This window comes from Sturnira hondurensis, unplaced genomic scaffold (genome assembly GCF_014824575.4).
Source record: "Sturnira hondurensis isolate 20B ecotype Veracruz unplaced genomic scaffold, ASM1482457v3 Scaffold0006496, whole genome shotgun sequence".
NCBI classification, from domain to species: Eukaryota; Metazoa; Chordata; class Mammalia; order Chiroptera; family Phyllostomidae; genus Sturnira; species Sturnira hondurensis.
This window is the reverse complement of record NW_028079127.1, coordinates 22,692,428-22,712,678: the sequence shown is the minus strand read 5'-3', so window position 1 is coordinate 22,712,678 and position 20,251 is coordinate 22,692,428. Positions and strand designations below refer to the sequence as shown.

General features: G+C 36.3%; 1 protein-coding gene across 3 annotated transcripts in view; it reads left to right on the top strand.

Annotated features, from left to right (window-relative positions):
- Window positions 1-20,251, top strand: part of PTPN4 (protein tyrosine phosphatase non-receptor type 4) — a 272,802-nt gene that overhangs the window by 201,455 nt on the left and 51,096 nt on the right. For all 3 annotated transcript variants that reach the window (XM_037049882.1, XM_037049881.1, XM_037049880.1), the window contains 3 exons: window positions 4,048-4,173; window positions 6,845-7,003; window positions 14,749-14,908. In XM_037049882.1, coding sequence (XP_036905777.1) covers window positions 4,048-4,173; window positions 6,845-7,003; window positions 14,749-14,908 — 445 coding nt within the window. The remainder of the gene's footprint in view (window positions 1-4,047; window positions 4,174-6,844; window positions 7,004-14,748; window positions 14,909-20,251) is intronic.

The window sequence follows — 20,251 nt, the reverse complement described above, 5'->3', positions numbered from 1 at the left end:
AGGGTAATTTCTTATATTTAAAATTTTATGTACTTGGTATCTACTGCCATTGGAGGCCTGAGAATTTTAATAAATGAGAACTAGCAAAATTGCTTTTAATTTTACTTTGTCCATAGACATTCCTGCTTTGTGTTTCTGACATGAAAGGAATTTTTTTCTTCTATCCAAAAGTGCAAATTGCTTTCTTCTTTCTTTTCATTAAGTGATAATTCATTATTTTTTTAAAATTCCAACAATGCCAAGTCACACAATAATTGTGACATCCCCCATTGGTTATTTTTTAAAAAATTTGATAATCCGTGGTCAAGATTTTGCCATGCATATACTCACAGAGATTTTGTGTATGTATCTTTGTATTTTATTGGCTTTAAGAGTTGTTTTAGCCCTGGCTGGTGTAGCTCAGTGGATTGAGCGAGGGCCTGCGAATCAGAGGATCGCGGTTTGATTCCCAGTCAGGGCACATGCCTGGGTTGCAGGCCAGTTCCCTGCAGGTCAACTCCCAGCAGGGGACGCACGAAAGGCAACCATACATTGATGTTTCTCTCCCTCCCCTTCCCCTCTAAAGATAAATAAATAAAATCTTAAAAAAAAAAAGAGTTGTTTTATACTTTTGTTGGTTATATTTATAACTTACATTGGCATTTTCTTAGATGTTGAAAAGTCTACAGTCATTTATAATGTCAGTAAATATTTAAACAGTTAAATTTTTTTCCTGAACTGTAGATATAAGTTTAGAATTCTGTACCCTGCAAACCCCTGTTTCTGGAGTCCACATCATTGCTAAGACTATCCAAGGCTTTGCAAGTACTATGCCCTGAATTCTCATAAAAGTAAACTTAAAATAATATTATAATAAATTCCTTGAAGAACATTTGAAACAGGAAAAAAATCATTAAAACCTGATTTTGTATGTGTTTGAATAATAAAATTTGCTTGCATTTTAAAATTTATCCCTGGCTTATCCTCATCCTTATTTGTCTATGTGTAATCCATCCAGCAGGAATACCACCCAGTAAAAAGCACTTGATATACATAGATTTAGCTGGTCAGAGCTATAGCATTTTTGCTGTGATAAGTTTACTTGAATTATAATGATGTAATTTATCTCAGCATTTTTTTAAGTTTTGGTTTATTTTTATTTTTAGGTTTGTGAGGGAAATATTCTATTTATTAAATATAAATATTGTTATAGTAGTGGCTTGGTTATTAAATATAAATATTGGTGTCATATTAGTGGCTGTAATAGAAAGGAGAAAAAAAGAAACTACACAGAGATGCCTTACTTTAATAGACATGGCTACTGAAATTGTTCAAAATCCTCCCTTTTACTGTCTTAAATATGCTTGTTTCCAGTTAGAAAGTACTAAGGACCTGTATACAAAGGTAAAGTGTACAGGGAAATGTTAATTTGAAATTGTTTTCCTTGGAATTACTCTTGAGAAAGAGTTTACTTCCTATCAATTTTGTTGTTTTAATTCAATTTAAAATGTATTTGTCCTAGCTCTTATTAAACACTCCTTTCAGACTTATTAAAATCAAAGTAAATGCTTTTTTATTCTTTTTCTTAAGATCACACCATAACAAAATACTAACATGTTATTCTTTTTTTTGCTTGATATTTATAAAATACTGAACGTGATTTGTTAACTAGTTCTACTGTAGTATGATATCTTAAGGTTTTAATATTTTGATCATATCAGGTTTAGAGAAACATGCATATAGTTGTACCTTCATCTTTCTTCTTCATTTTATATATGCATTGTTAAACTGTGAAATTGTTTAATAGGTGATTTCATAAAACTGATATGCATTAGTCAATGAATAGTAAAGCTAAAATTCCAATACCATAAGTCCCAAATAGCTGTCCTATTTCTTTTGTCATGCCAGAGTTGTCTGGATCCTCCTTGAGATAGTAATTATCACCTGGACAAGATTTTAGTAGTACTGTTTTAGTGATCCTGCTAACTCTGAAAGATTAAGCTTTTCTGGGGTGGATTTTTTTCAGCAGTGTAAGGTTTTTTTCAGCAATAATAAATATTACTTATTTAATTTTTTATGTATCTACTCTTTGCATTGCTTTCACACTTTTTCAATTGTCATATATGTAAGAAGAAAGCAAAAGAATGTTCCCATGCAACAGAAAAATAAGGCGCCATGGTCAGAAAATAAATTTACCACATTGCAAACATACTGATGAAGTGTGGTATTTTTTTCTCTGAAATTGCCACACTCAACAGGAAACATAGACAGCAAGCGTGAGTGGGTGCGTCTCTGAGGTTAAAACTGTTAATAAAATCAAACACCTGAAATTTAGTTTTAAATGCAAAGCATTTACAACCATGCTTAGTGTATTAACAACAGCAAAGTGTTCTGATGCTTTATTCTAGGTGAGTATAACTGATTTTTTTCTTCCTTCTAATCACTTTTTTTCTCTCTTAGAAAATGAAGGTAGTTGATCTCCTGGCTATAGTTGGTAATGAGAATGAATAGTTTTATTAAGATTAAGAATTAGCATTAATAAAGAGCCACAAATGCTAAGGTTTCTTCTAAACTTTTGTACTTTGTTTTAAACATCTAATACATGAGATAATATACTTTTTAATTTTATTATAACTGAAAGGAATATTTGCATTGCACTATGAAAGGATTAGACTAAATGATGTTTTGAGTTATCTTCAAGTTAGAAAATTCTAAAATTTTAACTCATGATAACTGGAAATGTTCATGCTTTAATAACTTTAAATTTACTTATGCAGAATGAAATCTGAGTCAACATCCTTTTCTTAAATCCATAATATTTACATCTCCTAGCAAGTGTTAAATGTTTTTAAATTAAGATGTCATTTGACCAAACTAAAAAGGCTTTTGGCTATAAATATATGAAATGATAGGCATTTGTGTGGTTTGGATTCCTAAGTAATTTAAGTTATTTGTGGCTTAGTAAAATTAATGGACTAAAACACTCACTGAAAACTTAGATACTTGTATATTATAAAATTTGGAAGGTAGGGAAGGACCTTAATATTATATATTGTACTACTAGTATAGATATTTAGATGTAGAGACTTAAGTTATTTGTTTAATTGGAAGGTCAACACTAGAATTTAGAGTACCTATCCATCATTATTTTAATGCTTCCTAATTTATAAATAAATTTTATTGCATATTCTTTATAATTTTTTCCATGCTCTTTGGTCCAGTGTTTTATATAAGTAGCTTATTTATAGCATTAGCCTCCTTATTAAATAGATGTCACATATTTTCCATGAATTTTGGACACTATCTGATTTTGCATGTAAAAAACACTTTCATTGTTAACTTGCCTAAAATTCTAAGGGTGTTTAATCTCTGCATAGATCAGTATCTTCTCTGAAAAGGTCACTTAGTTCTCGCATCTTTATCACTATTATAGATGACAATATATAAATAGGTGACAAAACATATTCTTTTACTCCCCTCCATAGAACAGAATAGTTAGCCTTCCAAATGTGTTTTTTAAAAAGGAAAATATCCACTGGCCTACTACAAATAAAAAGAAAAATATTACAAGTAAAATGTAGTATATATGATTATCATTTTGCCCTGTTCTCACTGAGGCAGAGGCTCAGGGTTTAGATTTAAGGACATTCAGGAGATAATACACTAGCAATTAATACATCTGAGATAAGGTAGAGTTACAGAGGTTCTGGAATAGGAATAGACAATATCTACAATATTGACAATATTTGAGAAAACTTTTGGTAGCCATCTGTTCCCTTGTGTTTTTCTTTCTCAATTTTTTATTTCATCTCTTTTTCTCTTTTATGTTCTCCTGCTTTTTCTAGCTTATCTTTTCTTCCTTCACATAAAACAGATTTACTTTTCTAGGAAATTATTTGGTAAGTAGCCTCTTACTAAAGAGGCTATTAGTGAATGCACTAATTTCTTATAAGTAAACTCTTTACGTTTACTCATTTAGAATGTAATGTATTAATACAAATTCTAAGAGTTGGTCCCTAGCTTTGGTGTATAAAATTTAAAATTTTACTTGTTAAATTATTTCTTTAGATCCCCAAGTAAGCCCTTGGCACAGAAATTAATGGATTGGGAAGTAGTAAGCAAAAATTCAGTATCTGATGACAGGTTAGAAACACAGAGCCTTCCATCACGATCTCCACCTGGAACTCCTAATCAGTAAGTAGACTCACATCAGGTGTACACTTGGCTCGTTTCTAAATTTTTTGTATATGTCCATTGTTTGAAGATCAAACTATATAAATGTTTTTAATTTAAATCTTTGGTTAATTACAATTTTTGTTGCTCCAGATCGTTTTTTTCTCTTAGCCCTCCTCGGAGCCTACAGCTCATTGCATAAGTGGTGTGGAAAAGCTTTAGCAAGTGAGTAGTAGAAAAAACTTTCAAGGAGGATACTCACTTTCTTTCACAGCTGACTTAAAGGGTCCCTAGCCAATAAATCAAGATTTGTTACTAGAGTTAAAATCTAGGAATATGGTTGTTGTTGACATAATCCTTTTCCATGTGGATCTCCAACAGAATTTCTAAAAGAGTATATATTTTCTGAAAATTCTTAAGTGATTATGATTCTCTTACTTAAGTTCCTACCCCAACCACTGCTCTGCCATTTTCTGTGGTCTAGAAAAACAGATTTCAAACATTAGTTCCCACAAGCTTAGCCATAGCTATGCTAATAAGCAATGTGTTATTCAGCACTTATTCTATATGTACTTCACTCCAGGTTTTCTCACAAAAGCTGTGTACTTTGGTATAGATAATAATAAGATCCACTTGTACTAGCCAAAGATGTTAATTTTATGTTTTCAAATGTATTGTTAACATATGTACATAATTATATAATAATTAACAAATGTAAGTCAGCATATTGTCAGACCTTGTTAACCCATAAGTTGATATAAAAATATTTGAATTTTGGTATGGAATATAATATTTGAAGGAGTGTTTTTAAAAAATAGTTTATACACATTAATGTCCAATAAGTGTGCGCTAAATTAAAAGTTGTATTCTGATGGGTGTTTGTCAGCCAGAGAATAAATTTCTGCCTTATTGGAAGTAAAGTATACATAAAAAGTTTGATTCACAGAAGAATACCTAATACCTAGATGTCTTCCTTACTACTAGAAAAAAATAGACTAAAAAGTTTTTATCTTGTTAATTGCAGGTTGCTAAATCATCTTTCTTTTGACTACCTGTATTCTTAAAGGGCTGATTAGCTTGTTTGAAGAAGATCCAGAAATTTCTTTTTCTGGTCCCTTTCCAAACAGCCATTTCTCCATTTGTTACCAGGAACAAGAATTTAAACCAGATGATTGAATTAACTAATTAGTAGTAGCTCTGATTAATGAAACAGTTAGTTATGATCTGAAAAAAGTATTTATTTCTAAATTTTAAAGAGACAGTACAGTGTAGCAATTAAGAGCATGGTCCCTTGAGCCACAGTGCATTAAAACTTTGAGCAAGTTAATTTGTGCCATTTTTTAAATAAGGAAATTGTATCTTTTTATTTTTATTTATCTTTAGAGAGAGGAGAAGGGAAGGAGAGAGGGAAAGAAACATCAGTGTGTGGTTGCCTCTTGAGTGCCCCCTACTGGGAGCCCGACCTGGCACACAACCCAGGCATGTGCCCTGACTGGAAATTGAAGCAATGACCCCTTTGCCTCACAGGCTGGCCCTCAATCCACTGAGCCACACCAGCCAGGGTTCTTTGTCCTATTTTCTTTATTTATAATAATAGTGTGTTAATACTATGAGGTGATATATGTAAGATGCTTTGAACAATGCCTGGCACATAATGCTCAAATGTTAACTATCATAATTAATTATAGTAATAAAAGTAATTCATATGTCTCACTTAGGAGGATGGAACTTTGTTATTCAGTATTCTTAGAAATTAAAGAAAGTCCTATAAATTAAAACATAAGGATTAAAAAAAGAGTATCATGCCAAGGGAAATAAGTCAGGAAAAGCTAAAATTCATAGGATTTTACTCATATATGACATATAAAACTGAAACTCACAGACACAAACAATATAGTGGTTATCAGAGGGAAGGGGGTAGCGGGTAGTAAAGGGAAATGGGGCCAAATACATGATGACAGAAGACGATATGACTATGAATGGTGGGCACACAATGCAATGTACAGATCATGGATCATAGAAATGCATACTGGATTGATTCCTCTTCTGCTTCCCCTAAAAGATCAGAATACACCATTTCTGTATTGCTAAGCTATAGAACTGCTTCTCCTGTATAGGTATAAAACAAAAGTGTTTGAAGTATTCAGGGAACCCACCCAATGCTATATTGGCATTTATCGGAAAGGGCTGGGATCATATGTATTTCTATGTTCTGTAAAGTATTTGACTTACTGGTTCTCAATCAAATTTTGTTAGGACTATAAAGAAATAAATGTGTACACAAAACCTATATGATCTTATTAGTCAATGTCACCCCAATAAATTTAATTTAAAAAAGAATTCAGATCAGTAGCTATTTCTCAATCACTTATTCTATCCCTTTATTTTATTAATGCTGATTAAGACACAATGTTGTAATGACTAAAACCTAGAAACATTAAGGTTGGTAGAGATAATAGATGACTGAATAGGTAAAATCCTGTGGCAGGTGGTTGACTATAGCTCAAATTTTGATTTCCTATTCTGTGTTCCTTCTGCTTACATCACACTATTATTGTCAGAGACTCTGCGTAGTCGATGGTGGTTAGTCTTAGAAACACACAACCACTTTTTGATGCAATCATATAAATAAGACAATTTTAAAAGTTGAATTAAAGCACATAGTCACTTGACTTTCTTCTTCTTTGTGTAGTCGAAATTCTGCATTCACACAAGAGGGAACCCGGTTACGACCATCTTCAGTTGGTCATTTGGTAGACCATGTGGTTCACACTTCCCCAAGTGAAGTATTTGTGAATAACAGATCTCCATCTTCAACGCAAGCTAATAGCATCATTTTGGAATCGTCACCGTAAGAACTTTTTCCATTTAATTTTTTTCCTCTAAGTACTAATACCCCAAATTGTTTTATTTGAAAAACTCTGGGAAATTAGAGTATATGACACAAGATTAATTTTGCCATTTTTTAAAAGTTTATATATTTGTAAATCTGCTTCTTTGTCCCTGAGAATCTTTGGTGCTCCCCCTACCAAAAAGAAATCAATGTTCTTATTTCTGTGACTCAATATGTTCTTGAACTTTTAGTGCATACGCTTAAATATTTTTGTAGATAATGTTTCATTGTGGTCAGTCAGTAAGGTAGTGAAGAGTAGAGTTTTTTTTAAATATTTTTCAGGAAGCGACCCATAAAATGACTAGACAGTGTTGGAAATGTTATATAGCAAAACTACCTTCATACGGAAAAAAAGTTATAGAAAGCATGAACACCCTATTTCTAAAATTCTTTCCTGTCTCATGTTATATGCTGAAACACAAATTAAACTTCATAATTTAGTATTTATATCTCATCACTTTAATGTACAAAGTGATTTTTTTCTCATGTTAATATCTAGTGTCTATATTTATCGGCTTATATAATGCAGTTCATATGCAAGTAAAAATGCAATACAAGAGTTAGAAAAAAGTAAAGTACTTTATAAGATAAACAGATAGGTAAAGAAGATCCATTAGTTGAGGAGAAAGGGGTATAAGATATAGTGCATATGATCAAGGTTCAAGAAAAGGTGGGTGGAAAAGTAGATAATCATCAGGAAAGCAGTTATTATAGGTGCTCTAGAAAAATGTCAGTAGGTCTTAGAGATCCAAACTGAAAACAGTATTTTTGATCCATGGAGGAGTCTGCAGGTATGAAAGGCATTGCTCTTACACTGTTTTTCGTAAGGGACTTTAGTATTTGTGAATTTTGGTATTCATGGGAGTCCTGGAACAATTCCCCTGCAGATACCAAGAGATAGCGGCACTTTGGGGGAGTCAGAAGTTGTATGTGGATTTTCAACTGTGTAGGAGTCAGTGCCCTAACCCCTCCACATTGTTCGAGGGTCAGCTATATATTCCCATCTTCCCCTTTTTCTTTTTAAGCATCCAAAAATTAACACAGATAGTGATTGGTCCACAGAATTTTTTGATGTGGGTAAAATTTGAACACTGTTTAGAGCCCTGGTTCCTATCCCCTCTTTGGGTTATTTTAGGCAAATTGTTGGTTTTGAATATGTTAAAAGTCATTGAATTAAAATGTATTAATAATTAAAGTAAACATGGATGCTATTAGAGCCCCAGTTGCTATTGATCTTACATTCTGTTCATTTAAATATAAGTAGTTTCTACTAGAATATAAAGTATAACAGTATTACCATGTATAACCAAAATGGAATGATAGAATATAGGTCTGCTTGTATTCTGTTGAAGCTTCAGATACTGGTAGATAAGAGAGTTGCTTAGCTTTTGTCTATTGTATAAATTGGCTTTTTATTTGAAATATTTTATTTGAAGAAGAGTTCACTGCTACCAAAAGTTTGGAAACTGGTTTAAAATAACTTTACTTATAAAACTGAAACTTAGAGGGGAGAGGGGAGAGAATCATAGGGGAAAAGGGGAGGGACTCACATGAATAAGTATAAAGGACACATGGACAATAATTAAGGTGGGGGGTGGAAATGGGAGCGAGGTAGGGAGCACGGGAGGGCAGGGCAGGGAATATAAAACAGAAAACTGTACTTGAATAAGAATTAAATGAAATAAATAAATAAATAAAATAGAAACTCATAAACAAATAACAGTATAGCAATTACCAGAAGGAAGAAGGTGGAGGGTCATAAAGGGTAAAATACACCAAATACATGGTGGCAGAAGATGATTTGACTTTGGATGGTGGGCACACAATGCAATGTGCAGATCAAGTATCATAGAAATGTACACCTGAAACCTATATGATCTCATTAACCAGTATCACTAAAGCTAACTTAATTTTTAAAATTCTTTAAATAAAATAACTTTGCTCCTGCTTTTTGCAGTTGTTTCCTTTGAGGTACAACTATAACATAGAGTTAAGAGCACAGGATCTGAATTCAGACTGGGTTTGAAACTTGGTTCCACCAATTGACTTGATGACCTTGAGTGAATTATTTTACTTCTGTAAGCCTCAATTTCCTCTACTGTAAAAACAGGATGATAGTATGTATCTCATAGAATTGCTGTGAACATTTAATGAGATGCATAGCTCAGCAGAGAGAAAATGCTTAGTAGATATTAACTATAATAGCTATGTAACTTTTTCAGTTAATTTTTAGGAGGATTTATACTGGCAGCTTATAAGTATTTATCAACCATTCATCTGTCTGCACATTTGAACTATGGAGTGTCTGATGGAACACAATGAGAAATTCCCCAAATCTCCACTTTGTCCTTAGGTCCCTAATCATGAGAAACTCTATGCAGACTTCATAATCCTCCAGTGTTTAATCCATTTCCCTGAGTCATTTTTTTTCCTGGCCTGTCTCATTCTTGTCTTACCTAATGAGTCACCACAGCTTTGTTTGTACATCAGTTCATTAACTTAGTCCTCAAAGATGTGCCTTCCCTCTGCCCTTCTGAACTACTGGCACAGATAACTTCACCAGACTCCACTTAACCCAATTTCCATTCTAATCTTACAGACCTGCTAGTAGTACTTGACTGCCTTAGGATAAGGAAATAAAAAAACCCAAAGAAGGTACAGATAAAAGTATCAGCTGTAGGAACTCAGAGGATGTACCATTTTGTATGTTGTACTTGTGATGAGACTGATTGCAGGTCCCCAGGCTGAACTGAACTTACCTACCCTTTGTCTCTGGCAAAAGTCTCCATTACTTGCATTTGGCAGCTAAGGCCAGGGACTTGGAATTTGGTTGAAACCCAGAATCTCAGGTCTTGGACCTCAATTCTGGAATAGATTCCTATAAATACAATAATGGGATATTTCAACTCTATTCTTATGTTAATTACATCCCTGAGAGTGTATATACACACTTTTTTAATCCCATTGAGCATTACATTGTAATCTGTCTGAAATGGTGTTTTAGTTTGAAATACTCTTAATATCATTGGAAATTAGCCAAAGTGGGGAGAAGCCTGAATTTTAAACTAGAATTTTATCTGTATTTTTTAAGATTTTTAAGCAGAAGGTTGTGGTTTCTATTTCTCTAGACCTGTCCAAAATCCCTGATAGTGGATGCTAGCTTCTCATTAAGTTATCCATCCCTTCTTTCAGGATACCAACTATTATTTCTGATGAGACTTACAGATTGAAATAGGTGGAGTCCACAGATTTCTGGCTTTTGTGAAGTCTTGAAGGCTTTTTAAAAAATATATATTTTCTTGATTATGCCATTACAGTTGTCCCATTCCCCCCTTCACTCCCCTCCACCCTGCACACCCCTCCCCCACCATTCCCCCCCTTTTGTTCATGTCCATGTGTCACAAGTTCTTTCGATTCTGTATTTCCCATATTATTCCTGCCCTCCTCCCTGTCTATTTTCTACCTACTGTCTATGCTACTTATTCTCTGTATCTTCTCCCCCCTTCTCCTCCCACTCCCCTGTTGCTAACCCTCCATGTGACCTTCATTTCTATGGTTCTGCTCCAGATCTAGCTGTCCTCTTAGTTTGCTTTTGTTTTAGATGTGGTTGTTAATAACTGTGAGTTTGCTGTCCTTTCACTGTTCATACTTTTTATCTTCTTTTTCTTAGATAAGTCCCTTTAACATTTCATATAATAAGGGCTTGGTGATGATGAACTCCTTGAATTTGACCTTACCTGGGAAGCACTTTATCTGCCCTTCCATTCTAAATGAAGGCTTTGCTGAATAGAGCAATCTTAGCTGTAGGTCTTTGGATTTCATGACTTGGAATACTTCTTTCCAGCCCCTTCTTGCCTGTAAGGTCTCTTTTGAGAAATCCGCTGGCAGTCTGATGGGAACTCCTTTGTAGATGACTGTCCCCTTATCTCTTGCTGCTTCTAATGTAATCTTGGCTAATGTAATTATGATGTGCCTTGGTGTGTTCCTTCTTGAGCCCAACTTCTTTGGAATTCTCTGAGCTTCCTGGATTTCCTGGAAGTCTGTTTCCTTTGCCAGACTGGGGAAGTGTTCCTTTATTATTGGTTCAGATAAGTTTTCCACTTGTTGCTCTTCCTCTTCCCCTTCTGGTACCCCTATGATGAGAATGTTGGAACATTTAAAGATGTCCTGGAGGTTCCTAAGCCTCTCCTCATTTTTTTGAATTGTTGTTTCTTCATTCTTTTCTGTTTGGTTGTTTCTTTCTTCCTTCTGGTCCACTCCCTTGATATGAGTCCAATTTCCTTTCCATTGCTATTGGTTTCCTGTGCATTTTCCTTTATTTCAATCAGTTTAGCCTTCATATGTTCCTCTAATTTGTGGCTAAAATCAACCAATTCTGTGAGCATCCTGATCACCAGTGTTTTGAACTGTGTATCTGAGAGGTTCACTATTTCTTGGTCACTTAGAATTATAGGCTCTGGGGCTTTGAGCTGTTCTTGAGTCATAATGTTTGGTCTATTCGCACCTGTTATGTATGATGGGCAGAGCCTTAGGTGTTCACCAGAGCGGGGCAACTCATTCTCCGGGTTGTGATGCTGTATGTGGGGGTGGGGTCAGAGAGGGGAGAAAATGGCGCTTTGCTCCACTCTCCTCTGTCTCAGATTTCTGTCCCCACTGTGGCTTCCCACAAGCAAATTGGGCCCCTCTGGTGCTGGTTCCCGGGTGTGTGGGCCCGTGTACTCTCCAGGACCCTGTGGGCCTCTCCAACGAACTCTGTGAGCCTGGGAGCCTCTCCTGGCCACTCGGCCCCAAGAAAGTCTTTCCAGTTGGTGCTTTCAGGCTCTAATTTCTGTCTCTGGGGCCCTAGCTTGAGTGGTCTGTCTCACTGTTTGCTGCTTTGCTTGGTTTATCTGCATGCGAATGTGTGACCGCAGTCAGCCAGCTGCCCTGCGCCTGCCCTCACTGGGTCCGCCCGTCGCCACCCCACACTTGGGATCCACCAACCGCCTCCACCTCTGCTCCCGGGTCGGTTGGACCAAACGGTCTTTCCAGCCCAACCCCAGTCTACCACTGACTCCGCCCCTCTTACAGGTCTGGCTGAGTGGTTTGTTGTTGTCGGACATCCGTCCAGTTCAATTTTCACTGTTTTGGCTGACTTTTTGTTTCTAAAACTTCGCTGTCTTTAAACTTAGTTGTGGGAGGGGGCACAGTGTTTCCACCTATGCCTCCATCTTGACCGGAAGTTTTGAAGTCTTAGAGGCTTTTAATCAACTGCTTTTTAGAAATGTCACATCTTTTAGGCTCTGCCAAGGGGTGTCCATCTTCATCTCTTATGTCAGGGCATGGTTGAGATTCATGTCTGTATTGAAATCCATGTAAAAACATTTTCTTGGACCCTCAGCATTCGATTGTATTGAATCTTAGAGGCATGAGTTCTTGACATTTGAAACTAATGGAGTAAAAACGAGTGTTTGGTATCTGGAATCCCTGGCCATCAACGTAGACCTCAAAGAAGCTTTTGCTAAAAAGGAGAGATATGTTCTCTGAAGCAGTCTTAATAGGCTTATCAGAATTTAGAGCATTTTATGTTCTGCAGACTACTATGTACAAAAATAGGTTGTGTGGGCATTCTTGCTAAATCCTTATTAAATTATTATATTTTATACTAGCTTATAAAATTTCAGAAGGGCTATATTCTCATTAGGAGATGCCTCCCTGGAGGACCATCAAGTTACACCATTCATTATTAATCCTAGCTGACTTCCTTGGCACTAATCACATTTTTAGCTCACTGCCAATATCTACCAGATATCTAGCAGTGAGCCGCTAAATAAGTTCACAGCTTCTCTACCAAGTGCGAGTATATGTGTCTAAGGGCCACTAGAACAGTAATCTTTTTATTAGTTATCTTGAGCTAAATTATGCTGAGGTAGCACATCACCCCAATTTACAGTTACTTAAAACAGAGGTTATTTCTTTCTTACATTATATAAAAATCAGGAATCAGCTGTGGCTTGACTCCGTGTCATGTTTATTCCAGGGCCCAGACTGACAGCAGCCCCTTTTGGGGACATGGCTGATCATGGCTAAGGAAAGAAAGAAGAATAATGATTCCAGAGCTATTTCTTAGAGCTCCCTTTTTCAAAAGTAGAAGCATACCACTTCGACTCTGATTTTATTGGCTATTTTAGTGGCCAGGCCTAATGTCAAATGGAAAGGGGTAGAGAAGAATAATTTTTGAACAGGTCCCTCAAAGGACCTGCCATCTCAGATAAATAATAACCCAAGTGATGGTCAGTGCTCTTCTCAAGAACCATTTTCCCCTTGCCTGTTCTCCTCAACTTCACAACTTCATGGATGTGTGCCTTCTAGCATATAGGTGGAACCACTGGTTCTGTTCTCCATTCTGGTCTTTGTGAAAAACTCACAACTAATGTCAACATACACTGTGCTTGTTTGGTTATTTATTTGGTTTAGTTTCATTTTCAACTGCAATTTACACCCAATATTATTTTCTATTAGTTCAGGTGTACAGCATAGTAGTTAGACAAATATATTTTAGAAAGTACTCTCTCCGATACTTTCAGTACCTACCTGACACAATCCATAGTTATTACAGTATTATTGACTATATTCCTTACGGTGTACTTTACATCCCCCTGACTATTTTGTAACTACCAATTTGTACTCCTTAATCCATTCACCTTGTTCACCCAGTCTTCCAACCCCTCTCCTCTCTGGCAACCATTAATCTATTCTCTGTTCTTAAAAGTTATGATTTTTACCTTGAAACTTCCCTATTATACCTAGCTCTTTTTATCAATACCTGCTGCAACAGTTTGAGGCTTATGTTTTCATATATATATATATATATATGTATATATATATATATATATTTTATTTATTTATCTTTAGAGGGGAAAGGAAGGAGAGAGGAAGGAAACATCAATGTATGGTTGCTTCTTGTGCATCTCCTGCAGGGAACTGGCCCCTGCCAGGAACTGGCCTGCAACCCAGGAATGTGCCCTGACTGGGAATCAAACCACAACTGTCTGGTTCACAGGCCTGCGCTCAATCCACTGAACTACACCAGCCAGGGCGAGGCTTATGTTTTCTAATGTTAATTTGGATTTTTCTTTCTCACTTTAAATCATATACTCTGATAATGTCTCATTCAGTTTTGTCTCTTCAATTCAGTGATCTCAGCATTCTTACTCAGATTCTAATCCTTGTTATAGCATTGAGTTCATTACTTTCATGGATCATGTTTTATTTTAAAATAAATCAGGCCAATCACAACTTCTCTTGACTCCCTGTTGTTTTACCTGTGAATGGCTCAAGTCTCAGGTCTGATTTCTCTTTGCCTGCCTTGTTTCTCGGCTACCCATATTACTCCACTGAAAACCTTTAAAACATTTTTTGGAAAGGTGTGTACACTGTTAGAGTAGATTAATAAATATCTCCATATGGATACTCTTAAAGTATATTATGCTATATGTAGAATTGTTTACAGATTTCATAAAGTAAGAAATTGGATTTGCTACTTAAACATTAAATTTAGAAAAGATTTCATTAAACAGTGGCAATTGCAAATCAATATGGTATTAAATGCTGTCTCTTATTATACATTGTAAATGCCTGAGTTGCCTGACTCTAGCTTTTAAAATAGCAATTCTATAAGACAACTTTCAAAATATTTATTCTTTTTTTTTAATTCTGTCTAGATCACAAGAGGCCCCTGGAGATGGGCAGCCTCCAGCTTTACCACCGAAACAATCAAAGAAAAACAGTTGGAACCAAATTCATTATTCACATTCTCAACAAGATCTGGAAAACCATATTAATGAAGCATTTGATGTTCCATCTTCCCCTGAAAAATCTACTGTAAGTAGCTTCATATATTCTCACATTTCTTAGAATTTTTAAACCATAAATGAATTTTTGTACAGTAGCATGTTTTATCTGTAAATTGTATTGTACTATTTTCTCTTTTTCATCATATATTTGCACATTAATTGTACCATGATATAACTTAACTGGAATTTCCTTTTATCATCATTTATAAAATTGCACATTCTTTAGAAGTAAATTAATAAATTTATGTTGAGTTCAGTCTAACACATTTCCAAAACAGATACTAATAATCTATTAAATACCATTAACTTAATTATAATCTGCTGTGTGCAGAGACTGTCATTTTCATCAGCCTTTTGAAACTGAGTATAGGTCTCTGTTCTACAGACTATATTTGTGAATTATATTGGCACTGCTGCCTTAGAAAACATACTTTTACCACAACAAATGGTAAATTGTTATAATCCCCTCATTTACAAATTGTTACTGCTTTTTTTAGATAGAGGTAAATAAACCAAAAGTGAGATTGTCAATAAAGTTTAAGGATACACTGTGATCATAAAGACAGATAAGGTCAGACAAAATATGCATATGTTTCAGGAAACTTACAGGAACATCGAGGAATAAAATGAGATGCAGGGAGAAGAGAGTTCACAGCAGGTACTGACAGTGCCAGAACTTTCTGGTGGCCATTACACATGTAGCCCTTTCATATTTTCACCTGTGACCCTCCCACATTAACTAAAGTTAAAAAGCAAGAGGTAGCCACTCTATTCTCCCACACTTACTGCTCCACCACCATAGGCACATCAAAAAGAGAGCAGAATCCTTACCACAAGTGGCAACTTTAGTGTTTTCTCTGTGGTGATTCTTTTGTTTCGTTCATTTATTCATGGGTTCATAGTTATTGAGGTTTTTCTGTGTGCTAAGGTACTTTGGTGGAAAGTGGGACTATTGAGACAAATGAGACATGGCCCCAGCTGCTAAATAATCTGCTGTGTAGCCCTGGCCAGTGTGGCTCAGTGGGTTGGGCATCCTCCTGCAAACCAAAAGGTCACGGGTTCCATTCCTGATCAGGGCACATGCCTGCATTTTAGGTTCTGTCCCCAGTCAGGGCATGAACAAAATCAATGTTTCTCTCTCTCTCTCTCTTTCTCCCTCCCTTCCTCTCTCTCTGGTATCAATAAAAAGAAAAGGAAAAAAAGGCAAGGGAAGGAAAGAGGAGAGGAAGGGAAGGGAGGGAAGGCAGAGGGAAAATTATCTATAATATGGTTTGTTTTTAATTCATGTAAAACTTTTCTGAGTACCTGCTATTGCCATGATTGTTGTTGGCTTTGGGGATTTAATGGAATAAAGTAGAAAAAACAAACCTCTCCCTACAAGGAGCTTACATTCTGGGGAAAGGGCAAGATAAACAATCAACAAGGTAAATAATTTAAGTATATAGCATGTTAGGTAGTACAGCAAGGGGTGAACTTAGTGATAAGCCATATAGATAGGCTGAGAAAATAATAGGTACAAAGATAGGAGTATGACTGATACAGTCAAGAACACCAAGGGAGTCAGTGCAGCTAGAGCAAAATGAGCAAATGAGGAGGAGAGAGGTATAGGGCAGGGTCAGATCCTAAAAGCTTTGTCCTACAGAGACTTTGTTTTTTAACCCTGAGTGAGATAGGAAGCAAATACAAATCTGAGGAAAGAATTAACATAATGTCACTTACATTTTGGCAGTATCTATTTCTATCTAGTATTATCTCAGGCTATTCTATTTAATAGACTGAGAGCAAGGTAGTAGAGATACTTATGATGTATTGAAATATTCTAGACAAGCAATGGTGATTTGCCAGGGGTGGCCACAGAAGGAATAAGACATGTCTTTATTCTGGGTATATTTTTAAAGTAAAGCTGACATGATATGCCAATAGATAAGATGAGGAGTGCTAGAGAAGAAGAATTCAGGGATAACAGCAAGGTTTTTGCCCTGAACCACTAGGGAGGTTAAGTTGCCATTTGCTAAGATGTGAAAGGCTACAGATAGAGCAGGTATAGAAGATGTGAAAGGCTGCAGGTGGAGTGGATATGGGTAGAAAATCAGGAGCTCAGCTTGGGACATGTTAAGTTTGAGATGTATGTTAGAAATCCATTTGGAGATATGACCCTGGAGTTGAAGGGAGAGGACCACGCTAGATTATGACTGAGATCTAATGACATATAGATAGTACCATATGTTAAACCATGACATAGGAAGACATCACCAAGGAAATGTGCTGTGTGTAGATTTCTAAATAAGAGATTCTAGAAATTGAGCCTTTAGTCCTCTAAATTGTAAACATGAGGGAGATGAAAGAACCAGCAACTGAGACTTAGGAGATGCAGATAGAAAGGTAGCCAACTGATTGATGGGAAGAAAGTCACAGAGAAAATAACCAACTTTGTCAAATGCTACTAGTAAGTCAAGTAAGATGCAGACTGAGAATTGAACACAGGAGCAACATGAAAACCTTTGGTGAACATAATTGGAAAACTTTTGATGGAGTGTAGGGGTGAAAACCCAACTCCAAGAGGATAGTAGGAGAGGGACAGGAAATGTGAACAACTCTTTCAAGAAGTTTAGTGGTAAGAGGAAGGAGAGAAATAGGTCAGTAGCTGGATGGGGAAATGGAGTCCAGAGAAGAGATGTGTGTATGTGTGTGTGTTTGTTTTAATGGGAGAAATAAGAGTGTTTCCCAGAGAAGGGGGAAATAGATAATGCAGGAGAGTAGAGAATTGCTATAGCAATACTCTTGAGTATGAAAGAGGGGATACTCAGAGAGTCCCAAAGAAGTTGGACCCAAGGAAGAACGCCAAGGCATATCATAATTACATTAGCCAAGATTAAAATAAAGGAGAGAATCCTAGAAGCAGCAAGAGATAAGGGGACAGTCACCTACAAAGGAGTGCCCATCAGACTGTCAGCTGATTTCTCAAAAGAGACCTTACAGGCAAGAAGGGGCTGGAAAGAAGTATTCCAAGTCATGAAATCCAAAGACCCACAGCTAAGATTGCTCTATCCAGCAAAGCTTTCATTTAGAATGGAAGGGCAGATAAAGTGCTTCCCAGATAAGGTCAAGTTGAAGGAGTTCATCATCACCAAGCCCTTATTATATGAAATGTTAAAGGGACTTATCTAAGAAAAAGAAGATAAAAAATATGAACAGTGAAAGGACAGCAAACTCACAGTTATTAACAACCACACCTAAAACAAAAGCAAACCAAGAGGACAGCTAGATCAGGAGAGGAACCATAGAAATGAAGATCACATGGAGGGTTAGCAACAGGGAAATGGGAGGAGGAGAAGGGGGAGAAGGTACAGAGACTAAGTTGCATAGATGGTAGATAGAAAATAGACAGGGGGGAGGACAAGAACAGTCTGGGAAATGTAGAAGCTAAAGAACTTGTGACACATGGACATGAACTAAAGAGGGGTAGTGGGGGGAGGGGTGTGCAGGGTGGAGGGGAATGAAGGGGGGGAAATGGGATAACTGTAATGGCATAATCAATAAAACATATTTAAAAAAAGAAAGAAGACAATTTGAAGGCAATATAGGTTCTATAATTAGAAGTGATTATAGAGAATTCACAAGTGTATTAAAATAACTTGGCCATCTGTGGAGTTAAGGAAAGCCTTCCCAGAAGTAATCATTTCTGAGGTGTATCTTGAGGGATAAATAAGAATTAGACAGATACCCTCAAAGAGCAGGCATAATACATGGTAAGTGAGTGAATGTAGTAACAAATATTATATAACTTTATATATGTGATATGTCTAGAATAATCAAATCTATAAAAACAATATAGATCTGTGGTTCAATAGACTTAGGAAATGGGCAAGGGGTTGGGGAATGACTGCTGATAGATACAGGATTTCTTCTGGGAGTACTTAAAATATTCTTTTTTTATTTTAATATATTTTATTGATTTTCCTATTACAGTTGTCCCATTTTTGTCCTCCCCTTTATTCCCCTTCACCCTGCATCTCCCCTCCCACCAGCATTTCCCCACCTTCATTCATGTCCATGGGTCATATATACAAGTTCTTTGGCTTCTCCATTTCCCATACTATTCTTAACCTCCCACTGTCTATTTTGTACCTAGTATTTGTGTTTCTTATTTCCCGTACCTTTCCCTCCATTTCCCCCCTCCCCTTTCCTGCTGATAACCCTCCACGTGATCTCCATTTTCTAATTCTGTTCCTGTTCTCGTTGTTTGCTTAGTTCATTTTTGTTTTTGTTTTAGGTTCAGTTGTTAATAAGTGAGTTTGTTGTCATTTTACTGTTCATATTTTTTATCATCTTTTTCTTAAATAAGTCCCTTTTAACATGTCATGTAATGAGGGCTTGGTGATGATGAACTCCTTTTCCTTTAACTTGACCTTATCTGAGAAGCACTTTATCTGCCCCTCCATTCTAAATGAAAGCTTTGCTGGATAGAGCAATCTTGGATGTAGGTCCTTGCCTTTCATGACTTGGAATACTTGTTTCTGGCCCTTTCTTGCCTGCAAGGTTTCTTTTGAGAAATCAGCTGAGAATCTTATGGGAACTTCTTTGTAGGTAACTGTCCCCTTTCCTCTTGCTGCTTTCATTTAAAATTCTGTCCTTGTCTTTAATCTCAGGTAATGTAATTGTGATGTGCTTTGGTGCATGCTTCCTTGGATCTAAACTTCTTTGGGACTCTCTGAGCTTCCTGGACTTCCTGGAAGTCTGTTTCCTTCGCCAGATTGGGGAAGTTCTTCTGTTTTCAAATACGTTTTCAGTTTTTTTGCTCTTCTTCTTCTCCTTCTGACCCCTGTGACTCAGATGTTGGGACATTTAAAGTTGTCCCTGAGGTTCCTGAGCCTCTCCTCATTTTCTAGAATTCTTGTTCTTGCCTTCTGTTCTGCTTGAATATTTATTTCTTCCTTCTGTTACCAACCATTGATTTGAGTTCTGGTTTCCTTCCCTTCACTGTTGGTTCTCTGTACATTTTCCTTTATTTCACTTTTCATAGCCTTCACTTTTTCCTCTATTTTTAAACCATACTCAACCATTTCTGTGAGCAACCCAATTACCAGTGTTTTGAACTGTACATCTTATAGGTTGGCTGTCTTTTCATCACTTAATTGTATTTGTTATGGGGCTTTGATCTGTTCTTTCATTTGGGCCATATTTTCTTTGTCTCAGCATGCCTGTTATGTAGTATGAGGTGGAGCCTTAGGTATTTGCCAGGGTGGGGCAACCCACTTGGCTGTGGTGTGGTGCTGTATGTGGGGAAGGGGTTAGAGAGGGATCGGAACTGCTTGCTTAGCTCTCTGAGGGCTTTCAGTCACTCCCTTCACTATTCACAAGCAGATTGGGC